Here is an 18,724-nt window from a genome sequence, read left to right as displayed (position 1 = left end):
AAATATAAAAGATTATGGCGATTTCATAGATCTGTTGTTCCGGTAAGCTTTACAATTCATATGGACGAGCTTCTGTTGCTGGTGAATACGTTTGAACACAGGCTTCAGGTATCGGAACCAAAAACCTATATATCTGATAATAACCCGAGAAGAACCTGTAGTTCTGAACTCTAGAAAAAAATGTTTGAAAGGTTTGTTTGTGGAATTGGCTGTGATCTGGAACCTTAATAGTGTGCATGCATCTCCTCAAAGCATAGATCTGAGTAATGAGTTGCAGGAAATGGCTTGTTTGCACGGTCATTAATAATAAGAATCAGAGCTGGTAGCTTAGACCTGGGCATACAGTTAAAGAGATGTTGATGATGGAATGATTATTTTTAATGGTCATCCAACTGGGACATTGAATGTTCTGCTTTGCATGCTAAGAAGGAAATAAATTTTCTGTCGCCAAATTGTGCCTCTTCCCTGTTATACGTTGCTGCACCATCACTTTAAAGCCCAATAAAATAAAAAACCAGTGACATTGCGGTTTTGCTTCTTGGATTTGAAATCCTATTCAATCCTCAAGGCACCTAGTTTCCTTCACACTTGGAATTCATGTTGAGATCATGCATGCTTGAGTGACATCTGTCCATGCATACTTGAGTGATACATGCTTGTGTTGTCATCTGTTGCACGCTTGAAATCATGCATATTTGGGTTGCCAATGATGATTTTACAATGGGACTTGTTTTGAAAAGAGCTGAAATACTCCATCTCTTCTTGCTGGTAGCTTAATATGTGTTGATTTGAAGGCATGTTCATGCAAGAGCCAAATTTTCATGTTGCTGATTACGGTTCCAAGGGAATTTTGAACTAGTGTCAATAAAGATGTTTGTTCATTAGACTTTGTTTGAAGCTCTATCCCAACTACTAGCAGAACCTATTAAGTCCCTCGGTTGAGTTAGGTGAGGTTAAGACCTTTAAAAACCTGATCTGGTTTAGAGGTGCCTGAGTTCTTGTTTCAGTTCTTCATCAACTGAAAGAAGCAACTGAGCATTTACACTCTCCTATTACTCACAGAAGTAGTTTCCTTAAACAATTTTGAAAATTGTTCATCATGAGTACTTCGCAATTGATTGAGAAAAGTACATTTGAGCCAATCCCTCTGATTACATTGTTTGAACTTTGAAGGGCTGCCATCTGCCACATTCAGTTGTGAAGTGCTGACATAATTCTACACCAACTACAGGTTTTGTTCCAGCAAGCTTTGGTGAACAGGATACTAAAGCAGCAGAGCCACACATTATTTTCTGAACTAGGTGAGGAGTCTTCTAGGATTTTCACAGCACCAAGATCGAATTGGTTGCCCTTCAAGCATACCGTTCATCCAAGTGAGTGCAGAATTTCCAGGTTGAGCACAATCTGCAGGTTCATGCTCCAACAGTAACCTTTCCTCATTCAATCCTTCAGCATTGCATCAGATTTTGGCATTGGAGAGTTGTAGAGTTTTATTAGAACTAGCTTATGGAGAGACTGAAAAACAAAATTGTTGAGATACATTAGACGACGATAGGAACGGCTAAATTCAGCTCAAACCCAATCTCTTCCCTTAAGAGAGCATGTTTTTCAAGAAGGGGAGTAGGATAGATGTATCGAAGATAAATATGAGCGGGACTTTGACACGTAGAGCAGTCCATGGACCTTCTTCATGCACATACGGTGACAAACAAATGGAAATCCCTGAGTGTCATTGGGGAATGAAAGCCGAAGAGATATTTGAATGGATGAGCACCGTTGAGTGGGTTTTTAACATTAAGAAGGTCATTTCAGAGACACGGGTACCCTTAGCCGCATCAAGATTTCGAGGCAAGGCCCGAAATTGGGGGCTTACTTTGATACATCAACGACGGGAGATCTTACTAGTTTGGTGACTCCCCTTTAGCCACCTAACAGTGTAACCTAAGCATAACTTTTTAACTGTTTGGTGTTCTTGTTTAAAACAAAAAAGAAGAGAGAGAGAGAGAGAGAGAGAGAGAGAGAGAGAGAGAGAGAGAGAGAGAGAGAGAGAGAGAGAGAGAGAGAGAGAGAATGTGGGGGGGGGGGGGAGGGATGTTGAGGACCCACTGTTATGACATAGGATCTTACTAGTTTTGTGACCCTTTTCTCTTAAATCTTGGGGAAGGCCTCAATTCATCATAAAAGATACATATTAGGACATTTTTTATTTTTTTTTGAAAAAAGATAATCTTCATTAAACAGAAAAAAACAACTACAACGTGGCCAGAGAGAGAAGTACATAACCAAGGAGAACTTAAATATTTCCAAGATTGTGGATATGGATAGTATACTGCCTTGGGTCATGGACTCAAATGAGGCGGAGGTTAGAGCTGTAGTCCAGAGCATCAGGCTTCCAGAGGGAACCGTCACGGATCTGGTGGTTATGGAAGAAGATTTTCTTAACGTTGTCAGGTGGCTGAAGGGGAGTCATCCATTCCCTTGGAGATTTGCCCAATGGTTCGATGAGATTCTAGACCGAGTGGGGTCTTCATCTATTTCCTTCCATCATATTAGAAGATCGGCAAACATTAATGCCAATAAGCTGGCAAGAGCAGGGGAAAATAAGGAGAGTTTAGAATTGTATGATTATCTTCCTCCTTGAGGTTTCTGATTATTTTTGTAATTAATTAATCTATAGCCTCATGTAATAGACCATCTCGGCCACGGTGCGTCCCTCCTTTTCTTCTATTTAATATTGTTGAGTTGGGTGTCTTGAATTCAAACCAGTTTAGGGTATGAAATACTGTGTGCGACTCGGATTAGGCCCGTCTATTCATCAATGTGTGGGCTTTGCCCACCATTGCCTGGGGTCCGGGGGCTTTGCCCCCGGCTGCTTGGCCCGGCCTGTTTTATGTGTTTTTCGGCCCAATAAGACTAACTTATGGCCCGCATTATATAAGGGAGCTTTTAGGCCTTATTTCGTGAGCAAGTCTTGTAAAGAGGGTTGAGAGCTCAAAAGAAAGTGGTAAAGGGTGTGCTAGGGTTTCTAGTGGGTTTGGTGTGTGAGAGAGAGAGAGAGAGAGACTGATCTTCTCTTGTAATCTCTGAATCTTATAGTGGATTTTCTCATCGCCTCTGCAGTGGAGTAGGCATTTGCCGAACCACGTAAATCTTTGTGTCTTTGTGTGATTGCTTGTGTTTATTCTTTCGTTTTACTTTGCCATTGAAATCACATATTGCTATTTGGGGTTTTTCACAACAAATACAAACAATTGCCATTAAAAACAAGGATAGTATTTTCTGCGAAGATTTATCCATGCACTCTAGTCGATCCGGAGTTTGAAATCAAACTTCTCCTCAGGAGGATAGATGGGGTGATTAAGGTGAGATCCAATGTAGATCTCACTTTCTATTCGCTCATGGGATCCGGCTATCTCTCGAGCACAGGTTTAGGTTTGAGACGGGAATAACGAATCTAGGATATCAAATTCCTACCAAGATAACTCGAAGTTCCAACCAATAAGAATCCTAGTGAACCTAAAAAAGGATACAAGCCCTCTATTAGTACATGCATTAGATTCTTACATAGATTGATTTTTTTTTTCCATATTATTTTGAACTGTATTGTCTGAGCGAAACCGACCTCTCTCACTGCTGTGACTCATAATCACCACTGTTCATGTAATTTTAGTTTCTTATTTTAATGTTTGGATGCTTATTATTTTTATAAAACAGGTTGTTTCTTCTTGGATTGCATAAATATGGCAAAGGCGATTTGCGAAGCATATTTGAAACTTTGTGGTATCGAGGACACCTACACAGGTAGCCAGCCATGCTAAAAAATACTTTATCTGTTTGAACTCAATGAACAACGACAGGAGACGAACAAGCATTCATGATATTACCAGTGTGGGCAATGGGAATGTAACTCCTCAAGGGCCTATCGCTAGTCAATCATATGGGTCTTCAAGAGTTTCTGAGAAATCTTCAAAGCAGTCATCTCAACCCCCATTGGGTGCTTCTGGAGTTAGCATGTACAGGATGACTACTATAGGCCAACTCATTGAAGGACCTCTTGTTTCTGCAGTTGGTACCCCAGTGAATCTTTCTGTCCCATCACACATGGGCTTAAAGGATTGATAAACCACAAACAACTAGAAGAACAAACTTTAAAAAATAAAATAACACACAAAAAGATAAAACGTCAGTTTTTATTTTTATTGATTCACTGTATCTTTTCACAACCACAAAGTCCCCTTTTATAGAATTATTTTTACTCGTTAACAAAACTCACGTTTCTAACTATAAGAATAGAAAGCTATTAACAACTGACTTAACAAAAGACTAACTTGCTAAAAAACACTACTCACTTGCTAACTCACAGCACCGACTAAATAACACAAAATAGAAAGATTCCATAAAGACCTGACTAAGTAAAAATAGCAAGACTAAAAAAAGAAAAACAGTGTCTTTCTAAAACATAAACTAGGTGGGCTCCACTTATCCCATGTTTGAATTAATTATTTCAACACGCCCCCTTAATTCAAAGTAGGTGAATGATTGTACTCCCATCATCTGACGAAATTTCTTGAACTTTTCTTCTGGCAAAGCTTTAGTAAAAATATCTGCCACTTGATCTTCAGTGTAGCAATGCTTCAAATCAACTTCTCCTTTGGCAGTGACTTCTCTAATGAAATGGTGACGAATCTCAATGTGCTTCGTCCTCCATTGATGAACCAGATTATTTGTCAATGCAATTGTGGATTTGTTGTCACAAAACATCCACGTAAGCCCGCTTTGTTTCTCCTTCAAATCATGCAAAATCCTTCGTAGCCAAAATTGCTTGACAAGCAGTAGTTGTAAGAGCAATATACTCGGCTTCCGGGCTTGAGAGCGCCGTAGTAAGTTGCTTCTTGGATGCCCATGCTATGACACCCGATCCAAGGCTAAAATAATAGCCCGTTGTGCTTTTACGATCATCAATAAAACATGCCCAATCACTATAAAAAAACAAACCAATTTAGAGTTAGTGACTTTTGTGTACACAATACCAAAATTGATTGTGCCTTGGATGTATCTCAAAATTCTCTTTGCTGCCCCAAAATGATGCTTGCTTGGACTGTGCATAAACCTGGAAATAATGCTAACTGCAAACATAATATCCGACCTTGTTTGAGTTAGATAAATCAAACCACCAACAATGCTTCTAAAATTCTTCTCATCTGCCTTTTCAACTCCATCATGCAAAGTAAGTTTCTTATTAATATTCATGGGTGTTTTAGCAGGTGCACAATTTGCCATTTCAAATTTTTTCAATAAATCCAAAGCATACTTTTTCTGACATATGAAAATCCCATTAGATCACTGAATTACTTCAATTCCAAGGAAATAATGCAATAAACCCAAATCTGACATTTCAAAAAATTTCAACATGCTTTCTTTAAATTCCTTTACCATATCAAGAGAACTCCTAGTGTATATCATATCATCAACATATAAACAAACAACTAAGATATCATCCCTATGAATTTTAACATAAAGAGTTGGTTCACTAGCACTCTTTTGAAATGAGCTTTCAAAAAAATACCTGTCTATTTTACTATACCATGCTCTTGGCGCTTGTTTAAGCCCATAGAGTGCCTTCTTCAATTTGTATACTTTATGCTCCATGCCTTTGATCTCAAAACCTTGAGGTTGATCCACATACACTTCTTCCTCAAGTTCTCCATTTAAAAAAGTTGATTTCACATCAAGCTGAAAAACTTGCCAATTCTTTTAAGCTGCTAAAGCCAAAACAGTTCTAATAGTATCCATTCTAGCAACATGTGCAAATGTTTCAAAGTAATCAATACCTGATTTTTGAATTTGGATTTGTAGATCCACTTAAGTCCAATTGCTTCTTTATTTGGAGGCAAATCCACCAATGTCCAAGTATTGTTCTTTGTAATTGCATCAATTTCTTCCTTCATTGCATCACACCATTCTTTCTTTTTCATTGCATCAACAAAACTAGAAGGCTCCATTGCAAAACAAGCAACACATGAGTCATATATACCAGCAAGACTTCTCATTCTTAAGGGAGTGGAATCATTAGATGAACTTAGTGACTCGTCAAGATTTGGTAAACAAATATCAAGAGAAGGTGTCTCATATGATGTGTTTTCATTTAGAACACATACGAGGCTTCAACATCATTTTTTCCAATTCCAAGCTTCTTTTTCATTAAAAATAACATCACGGCTTATGATCAATTTTTTAGAAATGGGATCATAAAGTCTGTACCCTTTTGTCTCTACACTATAACCAACAAAAATACACTTTTTACTTTTATCGTCTAACTTTTGTCTTTTTTCAGATGGAATAAATGCATATGCTATAGAACCAAAAAATTTAAAATGACTCACATTGGGTTTTCTTCCACTCCATACCTCATATGGAGTTTTTCCTTTAACTGCTTTTGTTGGAGCGCAATTGCATAGGTATACCGCCGTGGTTACCGCTTCAGCCCAATAATCATTAGGCAACCTTTTGTCTTTTAGCATGCTCCTTGCTGCCTCAACAAAGATTCTATTTTTCTGCTCTGCGACTCTATTCTGCTGTGGAGTATAGCTTGCTGTCAACTGTCTTTTGATTCCACTTTCTTTGCAAAAATTCTGAAATTCTTTGGAAATAAATTCACCACCACGGTCAGTACGAAGAGTAATAAGAGAATGACCACTTTGTTTTTCAACAAGAGCCTTGAACTGTTTGAAGGTCGAGAAAGCCTCATCTTTTTGTTTAAGAAAATAAACCCATGTCATTCTTGTGTAATCATCAACAAATAAGATAAAATATTTATTCCCACTCAAGGATAAAGTTTACATAGGGCCACAAATATCGGCATGTATAAGCATCAAAGGCTTATATGCCCTCCAAGACTTACCACTTGGAAATTTCTCACGGTGGTGTTTTTCCAAAACAAAAGCTTCACAGACTTTCCCATCATATTTCAAAGAAGGAATACCAACAGTCATATTCATTTTTTGCAATAAAGATAATCCACAAAAATTCAAATGTCCATATCTTCTATGCCATAACATAGAGTCATCATTAGATGCAGTAAAAGCATTGAATACTAGTTTTGAAAACACTAGTGGAAACATCTTATTTTCTATCATCTTAATGGAGAGAGCCAGTTTCATACTTTTCTTATCATAAAGTTTGCATTCTCCTTCATCAAAGATAGCACGATATCCCCTTTTTATTAATTGACCAAAACTTAGCAAGTTTTGAGTCAACTCAGGAACATACATAACATCTTGAATTTGTTTCTTACCAACCATTGTAGAAACTACAATGGGACCAATTCCATGGGCATTAACATGATTGTTATCACCCATCATTACTCGTGGTTTGACAGTTTCATCTATTTCTAGAAAATAATCCTTGTTTCCGGTCATGGGGTTATTACAACCACTATCTAAATACCATATTTCATCATCCAATTCAACATTAGTAGTAAAACATGATAAAAACACATTATCTTCTTTTTCAACTTTCTTATCACCTTTCTCTTCATGATAGTTTGTCTGTTCCCTAGCCCTTTGATAACAATTTTTTTCAATATGACCATATTTTTGCAATAAAAACATTGTGGTAAATTTCTATTTTGATTTCCACTATCCTTATACCAACAATCCTTATCAGTATGATTTGATTTTTTGCAAATTGAACAAAATAAAGAAGTAGATTAATGGTTACCTCCACTTTGATTTCTTTGATAACCACTATATTGACCTCTACCTCTTCCTCTGCTGTGGAATCCACCACGCCCACAGCCTTTTTTTCCTCGAAAATTTTTATTTGTATTCTCTGATTTTTCTTTAAATCCACTTTCGATTGAAACGCTTGTTCCAGTGGATTTTCTGCAGTCCTATTCAATCTCTGCTCATGTGCTTGCAAAGAACCCATTAATTCATTCATAGAGTATTTAGATAAATCTTTAGACTCTTCTATGGCAGCAACTACATGATCAAATTTATTCGGAAGACTCCTTAACACTTTTTCAACAATTTTTTGATCATCTAATTTTTCTCCATAAGTTCTTATTTGATTTACAGTAGAACTCACTCTAGAGAAAAAAACTTGAATTGATTCAGTATTTTTCATACTCAAATTCTCAAAATCACGACGAAGGGTTTGTAACTTAACAGAGATTACCTTCGAAGTATCTTGATATTCCTCTTGAAGCAAATCTCATGCTTCTTTTGATGTAGTTGCAGCCATGATCTTTAGAAATATTGGTTCATCCATGGCTTGTTGGATGAGGAAAAGAGCCCTTGCATCTTTCTTTTTGCTCTCCTTTAATTCGTTCTTCTGTACCGCAGTCAATCTTTCTACTTCTGTAAAATTGTTATACCGATTATCTACCAATTCCCATAATTCATAAGACATAAATAACGTCTTCATCTTCATTGACCAAAATTAAAAATTATCACATTTAAATAAAGGAACACTTTGCTGAAAATTTGAAGAATTGATGTTACCTGCCATGTTGCGAACTTACCGAACCCTTGCCGGTGTTTTTTGAATTCGCCCTGGCTTTTCTGCTCAATGAACTTAAGAACTTCTGCTTTGATACTACATTGAAGGATTGATAAACCACAAACAACTAGAAGAACAAACTTTAAAAAATAAAATAACACACAAAAAGATAAAACGTAAGTGTTTTTTTTTTTATTGATTCACTGTATCTTTTCACAACCACAAAGTCTCCTTTTATAGAATTGTTTTTTTTTTTTGAAGAAGGCAACAGAATATGAATATATAGATGAATAAGCAGAACCGAGATGGTCCTGAAGGAACAATGAGAAAAGAAAATAGCAATACAAGAATTCAAGGGGGGAGATAGTCAAAGCACTCCAACTCGGCCCGAGAAACACCGCTCTTAGCCAGGGAGTCGGCTGCCACATTGGCTGATCTCCGGACATGCTGAAAGACCATGGAGAAGCCCTTAGCTCTATCCTCTATCTCCTCAAAGAAAGGCACAAGTCGCCAAGGGGGAGAAGCGGCTCCCGAAAGCCAGCGAATAACATTTACGGAGTCGCCTTCGACTATAAGTCTGTTGCACTCCAAGCACGGCATGGAGAGAATCCCGCTGTGTACGGCTCTAACCTCCGCCTCAGTCGAGTCTACAAATCCAATAGGCCCCGAATAGGCCCAAATGATTTCCCCTTTGTAATTCCGACATAACCCCCCCACTCCTGCCGCTCCTGGATTGCCGATAGAGGAACCATCAAAATTGAGCTTCAGGGACCCCGGCGGAGGGGGAGACCAGGAAGGTCGAGTTTTCACTTTGGTAACTGTTTCCATACAGATGGTTGGCCACCCTTCCCAGAGGGCATAAGCAGAAACAAATCGAAAAAGAGGAAGAGAACGGGCCCAGGAGATGACCGCTGCTACCACCTGAATATAAATCCAATATGGGGACCTGACCTTCCCTTCGAAGACACGCGCATTCCGCTCTTTCCACAAGAACCACCAGGAGGCTAATAGACACATCTTCCACAGAATTTTGCCTTTCCTCTTCCACGGAGCCCAGTCCCAACTCCGAATAAATTCAGCCATAGAATTGGAAGGAACCCAACTGACTCCGAACCGAGTAAAGAGAAGACCCCAAATATATGAAGCAAACTGGCAATGTATAAAGATGTGGTCAATGGATTCTCCGGCGGAGAGACATAGAGGGCAGTGATCCACCAGCCACATTCCTCTCTTCCGCAAGAAATCCATCGTCTGAATTCGGCCCCAGCTTACCGACCACCCAAAGAAAGCAACTCTCGGAGGGCACGCTTGGCGCCAAACCGCGGAGGACGCATGTTCCACTAGATGGGGGATCAGATGGTGGTAAAAAGATTTGACGGAGAAAATCCCCGACGGATTCCAAATCCAAATTCGACGATCTACGCCCGAAGACTTGATGAAGCAAGAGTCCAATAAGGAGATGAGGGCGTTGTAAGCGCTTAACTCTCGAACAAAGAAGGCTCTTCGGAACTTAGGAGCCCACGCCACTTGCCCTTGGACCCGATCAAAACATTCCGATACCCAAGCCTCTTTCTGAGATGAAACAATAAATAAGTCAGGAAACAAAACTCGGAGAGAATCAGCCGAACACCAAGGGTCCTGCCAAAACCGAATTCGATCCCCTCTATAAACTCTGAAGCGAACTCCAGGGGCAAATAAAGACTTCAACTGCAAGATGTCCCTCCATACCGTGATCCCTTTGCTTTTAAAATTATCAACGGATTCCCAATTCCCAAGAGATGAACCATACTTACTGGCAATGACCCGAACCCACAAAGAGGAGTATTCTTCGCCATATCTCCATAGCCACTTGCCCATAAGGGCCTGATTAAAGAGCTGGACCCTCCTGATACCCAAACCTCAATTTTTAATTGGCGAGCAGACTAGACTCCATTTAAGCAGGGAGACCCCCTTGGAAGACCCTGAACCACCCCACAGAAATCGTCTCTGAATCTGCTCTATGCGCTTAGCAACGGAAGCGGGACAGTGAAAAAGGGATAGAAAATAAATCGGCATATTAGAGAGAACGGCCTTTATTAGCACCAATCTACCTCCTTTGGAAACCAACCGACGCTTCCAGGTGGCCAACCGACGCTCAATCCTTTGTATAATAGGAGCCCATAGGTTGTGCCTCGGACGGCCCACTCCGAGAGGAAGACCCAAATAGGTAGCGGGAAAGACATCTAGCCCACAGCCCATAATTCCGGCGAAGGAGGATGCATCGCTCTCAGAGACATTAATCGCATACAACCGAGATTTGCCAAAATTGGATCGTTGACCCGAGACCATCTCATAACAACGAAGCATGGCTTTAAGGTTGAGAAGCTGGGAAATGACCGGAGAACAGAAAATAAGGGTGTCATCCGCAAACTGAAGTAGCGAGACTTCCACCTTACTATCTCCAATAAGGAACCCTTTATAGAGCCCCATGGCACTACCTTTTTTCAGTAAACTGCACAGGGATTCGGCCACGATCAGGAAAAGAAAAGGAGAGAGAGGGTCACCTTGCCGCAAGCCTCTAGAGGATTTGAAAAATCCTCTTGCTGAGCCGTTGATGAGAACAGAAAACCATGCGGATGATAAACAATTCCGGATCCACCCTCTCCACCTTGCCCCAAAACCCATTCGACCCATAAGATAATCTAAAGCGGCCCAATCCACACGGTCATATGCTTTCTCCATATCAAGCTTGCATAAGATGCCGCCTTCCCCTATCCTCCGGTAATAGTCAATGGCTTCATTTGCTGTTAATGAACAATCAAGAATTTGACGATTGCCTAGAAAAGCACTCTGATTTACCGAGATAATAGATGGAAGAACCACTTTGATACGGTCCGCCAGTACCTTCGCAAGCACTTTGTAGAGGCTGCCCACCAAGCTAATCGGGCGAAAATCTGATACTTTTGTGGCGCCATCAACTTTTGGAATAAGGACTAGAAAAGTTGCCCCCGTCCCTTTGTCGAGAAGAGCACCCTCAAAAAATTCTAGAAAAAAACGAACAAGATCTGATTTGACTGTTTCCCAACATGTCTGAAAGAATGCCAAGCAGAAACCGTCAGGGCCAGGGGCTTTATCCTTAGCCAGAGAGAACAGAGCGATTCGGATTTCCTCTTCAGAGAAGGGGATTTCCAATCCGGCAGAGGCTTCCAGGCTCAAACTTGTAAAACAAATGTCTTGGGGAATTGGGCGAACAAGCCCGTCAGCGGAGTATAATGATCGATAGAAGGCAATAGTTTCTCCAATAATCCTCTCCCGGTCAGATACAACCGCCCCCTCCACTTCTAAAGACTCAATTCGGTTCCTTCGTCTGCGAGCACTGGCTATGGCATGGAAGAAGGCTGTATTTTTATCCCCCTCCAACAACCACTTGACTCTGGATTTTTGCCGCCAAGAGATTTCTTCAAGCATTAACAACTCTTTATGTTCTTGGCGGAATCTTCCTTGTTGCTCAAAATCCTCCGCCGAGGCCAATCCACTATCAGCCAATGAATGAATCTCCATCAACCGGTCCTCAAGATTCCGCTTCCTGCCGAGTGCAATCTCTTTCTGCTCCTTAGCCCATGCTTTTAATTTCCCTTTGATGAACCTTAATTTTTTGCCAATAACGACATCACTGGGTCCCGTGAAGACACATTCCGACCACCATCGGACTAACTGAGCCTCCAAGAGGGGATTTTCCAGCCAAGCCAATTCAAACCGGAAGGGTGGGGGGCCCCAGGACTCCATTTTCGGGGATAAAAGAATAGGGCAATGGTCGGAGACAGAATGGGGTAATGCCTGCTGGTAAACTTCGGAGATAGCTGCCAACCAGTCACCCGATAAAAGAAACCTGTCAAGCCGGCTCCGGTTCGAACCTCTTGCCCACGTGAAAGATGAACCACCCAAAGGTATATCAGCTAGCTCATTGATCGCGATAAAATCAGCAAAAGTTCTCATACCCACATTAATGCGCTGACCCCCAAGTCGATCTCTTGAATCTAGAACTTCATTGAAGTCCCCCCCAATGCACCAAGGAGCGGAACATAGGCCACGTATCTGATTTAATTCTTCCCAAAAAGAACACTTCTCAGGAGGGGACAAAGGACCATAGACTCCTGAGAATAACCAGACTGAATTATCATTACATTTTCGGAAGGCTACAGAGAGAGAGAAGACTCCTCGCCAAACATCCGAACTGGCCCACAAGACTGTATCCCATGCCACCAATATACCCCCTGAAGCTCCTTTGGATGCTACGAAAGCAAAATTCCAATCAGAGTTGAACCCCATGCTTCTCATATCTATGTTATAGAATTGTTTTTACTCGTTAACAAAACTCACATTTCTAACTATAAGAATAGAAAGCTATTAATAACTGACTTAACAAAAGACTACCTTGCTAAAAAACACTACTCACTTGCTAACACACAGCACCGACTAAATAACACAAAATAGAAAGATTCCATAAAGACCTGACTAAGTAAAAATAGCAAGACTGAAAAAAGAAAAAAACATTGTCTTTCTAAAACATAAACTAGGTGGGCTCCACTTATCCCACGTTTGAATTAATTATTCCAACAGGGCGTCGGTTCCTGAAACTGTAGTTCATGGTGCCCCGATAAATCTGGTTCCCATGACATATCTGATGCCACATCCATGTGCCAATAGATGACCACCGTTAAATCTCTAGATGTACAAAAGAAAGAATTGGCTTCTCATGTTTTGGTTCTCATCGTCTCGACCTCTTTCGGCGGAATAAGATAATCTGTGGCAAACATTTAGACTTTGTTCTAGCCTGTAGTTGTGTTTTGTCAATTCATATCATGTCTGAATAAACCATGGAAAAGGATTTACTGTTGTTCCATGTGTATGCAGTCTCTGCAAGAAAAGGTGATTTGCTTAATGGATAGAGCATCTCTTTACTATATCTGTTGCGAGTACGGAGAGGAAGAAAGCTCTTTCTCATAACTGGACAACTCCTGACCCCGGAAAGCTGAAGCTAAAATTTGATGGATCGATTTTAGGTAATCGAGGTCCGGCTAGTGTGGAAGGGATCCTAAGAGATGGGCTCGGTCAAACTAAGTGGGCTTTCTCTGGCCCAATTGATATCAAGGATTCCGAAGAGACAGAATGATTGCTATTTTACAGGGTTTTAGACTCACACATAACAGTAACTTGGATCAATTGATAGTGGAAGTGATAGTGGAAGGAGACTGTTTGAATGTGAATAGATGGATGGATCTTAGAAATCCACATCCTTGAGATTCCTGAATGCCAATATAGAACTGGATGGTCTGAAGGTCCATGACACATCTTTTCATCATGTTAGGAGGCCGGCTAATTGCTACATGGATTGGCTGGCCCAGTCTGCGGGCGAGAGAACCAATTTAGAGCTATTTGATTGTCTTTTTCCTTAGAGATATTGTTTAGCCTGTCTTTTTTTTTTCTTGAGGTTCTTGATCTTGGTTTTCCTCTTGCATTGACCAAGGTTTAAAATTTCGGTTTTGGTATCGGTTTCGGACCTTGAAATTTCGAAACTTCGACCGAAAGACCGAAATTTCGGTTGAAATCTGGTACAAAAATCGAAACCAATATTTTATTCAAAACATATTTTTTAGGTCAAATTTTGGAAAAACCAGTGAAATATTAAATCGGTGAAATATTAAATTAATTTAAAAAGAAACAGATTTTTTAGGTCAAATTTCGGAAAAACCGAAATTTCGACCGAAATTCTGAAATTTTGGCCGAAATAAATGACAGTTTCGGTTTTTGGTGGTTTTGGTGTCGGTCTGGGTCGAAATTTAAAACCATGGTATTGACCACCTTGGTCTATGTAATTTTCCCTTTTTATTAATAAAATCTATCATATATGCCAAACAAGAAAAAAGGAGAAGTAATAACTAGTACTCTAATAAACTGTAAAACATTTTAACAATTAAAAAAAATGTAAAATTTCCACAGCGATATTAGTCTAGAGTGAACTATCACCACCGACTCTCTTTAGAGTCCTCTTTGGTTTTGAATTGTAGTTATATAGGTATTAGATATATAGCTTCTTTATTAGGATTCTAGTAGATTGGTTTGAAAAGAGTTTTATTTTTATCAAAAAGTACGATGTGTGGTTGTCAAAATAAGCGAAATACTAATCTATAAAAAAAGGTGAGCGTGACAGTAAAAATCTTAGAATGAATTAACCTTTTGTGCAATGCTTCTTGTTTCCACAGTTCTTCATATTTCAAGATTGTATGTAACGATCTTTCATAGCTCAAGTTTATTTTTGTTTTATCTCCCTTATTATCCAATATTGTTTCTTCTTCAAAATTACTAAAGGAAGTTCACATAGAGGGCCTAGTGTGCTTATATTCTCAGGAAGTATTCAGGTGACCGATTTGGCGATTATGAACAGTTGCATCTTATTGGCTTTTTCAAGTGATCATTGCCATAGAGATTGCGTGACTCATACCTTTAAAAAAATAAAGGTTTGGGTGATTCATTAGTGATAGCTTTACTTAATTTGATGTTGAAAGCTCCAGAAACCTTGTGGGTTAAGGCTCCTGGATCTCGACTTGTGGACGTGGAGCTGATGTGGTGATGCTTTTTGCTACATGGGTTCCATTGCTGCAGAACATTCATCGCCCTATGCTTGACGGCCATGTGGAAGTGAAAGTCCTCTTCTGGTAGTTTAAAAGATTCAAAGCACATATATCTTTGTGGAATATATGCCCTGACGTGGACACTTTATAAAGAGTAGGGCTTCTAGCTGCCGAACATATCCTTCCACCTCATATTGAAGAAAAGAATGCTAAAAAGCTGTGTTAAAGATAAGCATGTGGTATCAGATAATCTTCATTTAAGATCAGCAAAATTGACTTGCTAACCCTCCTGAGAGAGACTTTACAAAAAAAGTAGCTTTTCTTTGTAGATTGTGATGCAAACTCCTCTAATTTTCACAATAGTCATTCCTTCTATCTGCTGAATCCACAATATTACTGTGGTTGTCAGTGTGGGTATTAAAATATAGTTTTGGTTACCGAGTCCTTGTTCTTTGTTTTATATACCACTAAGATTCTTTTTTTTTTGGGTATGAAACAAGTCAAAGATCACAAATCCAATAAGACAGCTCAAAAGCGCAACTAGACATCAAAGAATGCTATCAGTATAAAAAACACCGACTTCACCGAACTGAATAAACAATCTAGTCTCCCTGATCTTATAGATAATGAAGTAAAGAAAAACATGGGTTGTCCTTAGTGGCTTATATGGTATTTTTTAATGAGTTTAATTCTCCAAAGAACATTTGCAAAGTGAAAAACTGATGAGTAATCTCTAAAATGAACTTTTAACTAGAACGAGTGTCAAATTGAATAACAAAGATCTGTCTTCTCTTTCCATTCAACAACAACAAAAAAAGAGAGATCTGTCTTCACTTGGGTAGATTGTGATTCAACATTGGGGACCTTTTTACTTTTCTTTTTGAGCTCATGACAATGCCTTTATTCCTGATGAGCTGAAGATGACTCTGCAACAGAAATTTGTGATTCAGCATCAACTTTATTCCTTTGAACACATTTCTAAATTCCACGGTTGTTCTACTATTAAAAGGACCATTCGTCGATCTGTTGTAGTGAAGAACATTTGAAGGTATCTCTGAAGAAGGGACTTCAAGAAAGAGAGGACCAAATATCCAAATAGTATGAAGAACTCAATTCACGATCATGTTATAGGAATTCCCATTAGCTCGGTTAAATGTACAGATGAGAGATCACCGGAGAGACCTGTTTCTTTTCCCAATACTATTAAACCATTTCTACGTCACTCTCCTCCAAATGGTTCTTCTCAATTCAAACATAGTAATTATCTGCTCTCTCTCTCTCTCTCTCTCTCTCTCTCTCTCTCTCTCTCTCTCTCTCTCATTAGGAATAAGGTCATTTTTTATGAATAATTTATAGCAATTTTAATTCTCAAGCTGGTCAGTAATGTGTCAATCTTGAAACTGCAGATAGAGTCGATTCGGTCATTGACTGGATGAACAAATTTAGCAAAAGAGCAGACAGTTTTGCACATGGTGTCCGTGAACATGGTAAGTGTATCTTGCAGTACTAAAAGATGGAGAATTGTTAAAAAAATTTGACATTTTGTCTTCCAACTTTTGAACTGTTTATTTTCTAAAGAATTTTCCAGCTGTCTTAAACTTACCGGGACCTTTTTTTTTTTATTCTGTGTTACTTATGGTCTTAATGAGGAACTTTTCAAGCTGAGTTTGTGTGTACATGAAGCAAAGATCTCTCTCTCTCTCTCTCTCTCTCTCTCTCTCTCTCTCTCTCTCTCTCTCTCACCATCGAAGTAGAGAGAGAGAGAGAGAGAGAGAGAGAGAGAGAGAGAGAGTCTAATATAAGAAATGTACTGGTGGAGAGATCTGATTTTCTTTTGACTGCTGAAAATTTCAGTGAGCCTGGGGCCCAACTTCTCTGAAACTGTGAAGGGTAAATTGAGTCTGGGGGCTAGGATTCTACAAGGTGGTGGTGTTGAGAAGGTGTTCAAACAGATTTTCATTGTTGGGGAAACAGAGAAGCTGCTGAAATCCTGCCAATGCTATTTGTCTACAACAGCTGGTCCTATTTCGGGGATGTTGTTTATCTCTAATGAGAAGATTGCATTTTGCAGTGACAGATCTCTTGCATTTAGTTCTGCTAATGGAGGATTGGTTAGAATTCTCTACAAGGTAATTTCAAGTGAAAAGAACTTTCATGGATCCAGTTTAGTTTTCATTGATTTGCAATTAAAAGATAACTAAACTCATCTTTCAGAATTCATAGTTGGTCACTTGCTTTGAAAACCATAACTAAATGCAACCACTCAAAGAAGTACTGATAATAAAACACAGCATTACAGGAATCAATTTTAGAATGTATTTTGAAAATTTTGGTGGAAATGGAAACCACTAAAAGAAAACATCTTGTGGGAAATCAAGAAATTCATACTGAAGGTCTAGAATTTTGAATATTTTCTTAAAGGTGGTGTTTTTCTACATCAGAAAGAGTAATCTTTTCCACAGTCGGATTTTTTCTGACTGCTGATAACAATCTATGTTTTGACCAAATTACCATGTGGGTCAGGAAGTAGAAATGTTCTTATGTATTTTGTATTGAATTTTCAATGAAACTGCAAAGTACAAGATCATTAATATATAGGCTATAGCTGATTTTTAGAAATGTCCACAAAATTTTCAAATGGGGAATTCAATCTAAGAATGTAACACACACACACACACACACGGAGAGAGAGAGGGGAGGCATCTATTCTTTACTGACATTTTCTTGAATCTTATGATTGTTTGCAGGTCCTAATTCCCATATGGAAGTTAAACAGAATCAACCCAAGTGTGAATGTGAACAAGCCAACCAAAAAATACATACAGATAGTTACTGTGGATAATTTTGAGTTCTGGTTCATGGCTTTCGTTAATTATCAGAAAGCTTTCAAGTATCTCCAACAGGCAATCTCACAATCTTCAATGAATTAGCATTAGTGAAGATATATTTTGAGAAGTCTTCCTCTTACCTTGCCGCTTTCAGTTCTATCTAGTGAGAAACAGAAACACGACAAATTACAATTTTGTTTCAATTTGGAGTAGCCGGTTTGTAATAACATAGCGTAGGTTTCAGGGAAGTTCTGCAAGAGGGCTCATCTATGTGGGAATGTGTGTAAAAAACTAGGGATGTATATATTGAAGGGTGCTTCATCAGAAACATGCTTGTATGTTTATTACCAAAACTAGATTTGTTGCATAACATGAGGATTATGATCGAAGAGCATTCAACTCCATATGCAAAATGATGTTATTTCCCCTTTCCTAAGAATGTTTAGTTGTCATGCATTAATATTCATTCTACTTGTTTTGTCTGCTACTAGTTTTCTAAAAATAGCCTAAGTTTTCTCTCACAAATCAAGAGGAAATAAGAAGTGAACATGATTTTTTTTACTTCTACTTTTCTTTGTTAGGTACCCCTCATCTTTTGAAAAGTACAATAGTTACTTTGTTAAGTTTCTTGTTGAAGTTTGACAGCTTTTATGAGAATGGTAAGAGACTTTAACAGCTGATTAGAAAATCTAATTTGAGGAGAGGGTAATTATCAAACATGGGAGTGAAGACCTCAATTCCCTATTTTTTGTATATATACATGCAGGGGCTGATATTTGCACT

General features: G+C 39.0%; 1 protein-coding gene and 1 pseudogene across 1 annotated transcript; both read left to right on the top strand.

Moving 5' to 3' along the window:
* Positions 1-2,317: 2,317 nt before the first annotated feature.
* LOC143886103 (transcription factor SRM1-like) lies at positions 2,318-13,192 on the top strand (annotated as a pseudogene).
* A 2,763-nt stretch (positions 13,193-15,955) lies between these two features.
* On the top strand, positions 15,956-18,428 carry LOC143886347 (putative GEM-like protein 8). The gene is made up of 4 exons (XM_077390293.1): positions 15,956-16,370; positions 16,520-16,600; positions 16,968-17,242; positions 17,861-18,428. Exons 1-4 carry the CDS (start codon positions 16,214-16,216, stop codon positions 18,041-18,043), a joined length of 696 nt encoding a protein of 231 aa, XP_077246408.1. The 5' UTR covers positions 15,956-16,213; the 3' UTR covers positions 18,044-18,428.
* Positions 18,429-18,724: the final 296 nt, after the last annotated feature.

The sequence above is a fragment of the Tasmannia lanceolata genome, unplaced genomic scaffold, assembly GCF_043159265.1.
Source record: "Tasmannia lanceolata isolate RefF3 unplaced genomic scaffold, GAP_Taslan_0.1 ptg000011l, whole genome shotgun sequence".
In the NCBI taxonomy this organism is placed as follows: Eukaryota; Viridiplantae; Streptophyta; class Magnoliopsida; order Canellales; family Winteraceae; genus Tasmannia; species Tasmannia lanceolata.
Note: the sequence above shows the minus strand (reverse complement) of the source record. Positions and strands in the feature narration are given on the sequence as shown.

Coding starts and splice junctions, on each gene's coding strand:
- LOC143886347 (XM_077390293.1), top strand. CDS start 16,214: ATGAAGAACTCAATTCACGATCATGTTATAGGAATTCCCATTAGCTCG. Junction 16,371..16,519: donor TTCTTCTCAATTCAAACATA/GTAATTATCTGC, acceptor TTGAAACTGCAG/ATAGAGTCGATTCGGTCATT. Junction 17,243..17,860: donor TGGTTAGAATTCTCTACAAG/GTAATTTCAAGT, acceptor GATTGTTTGCAG/GTCCTAATTCCCATATGGAA.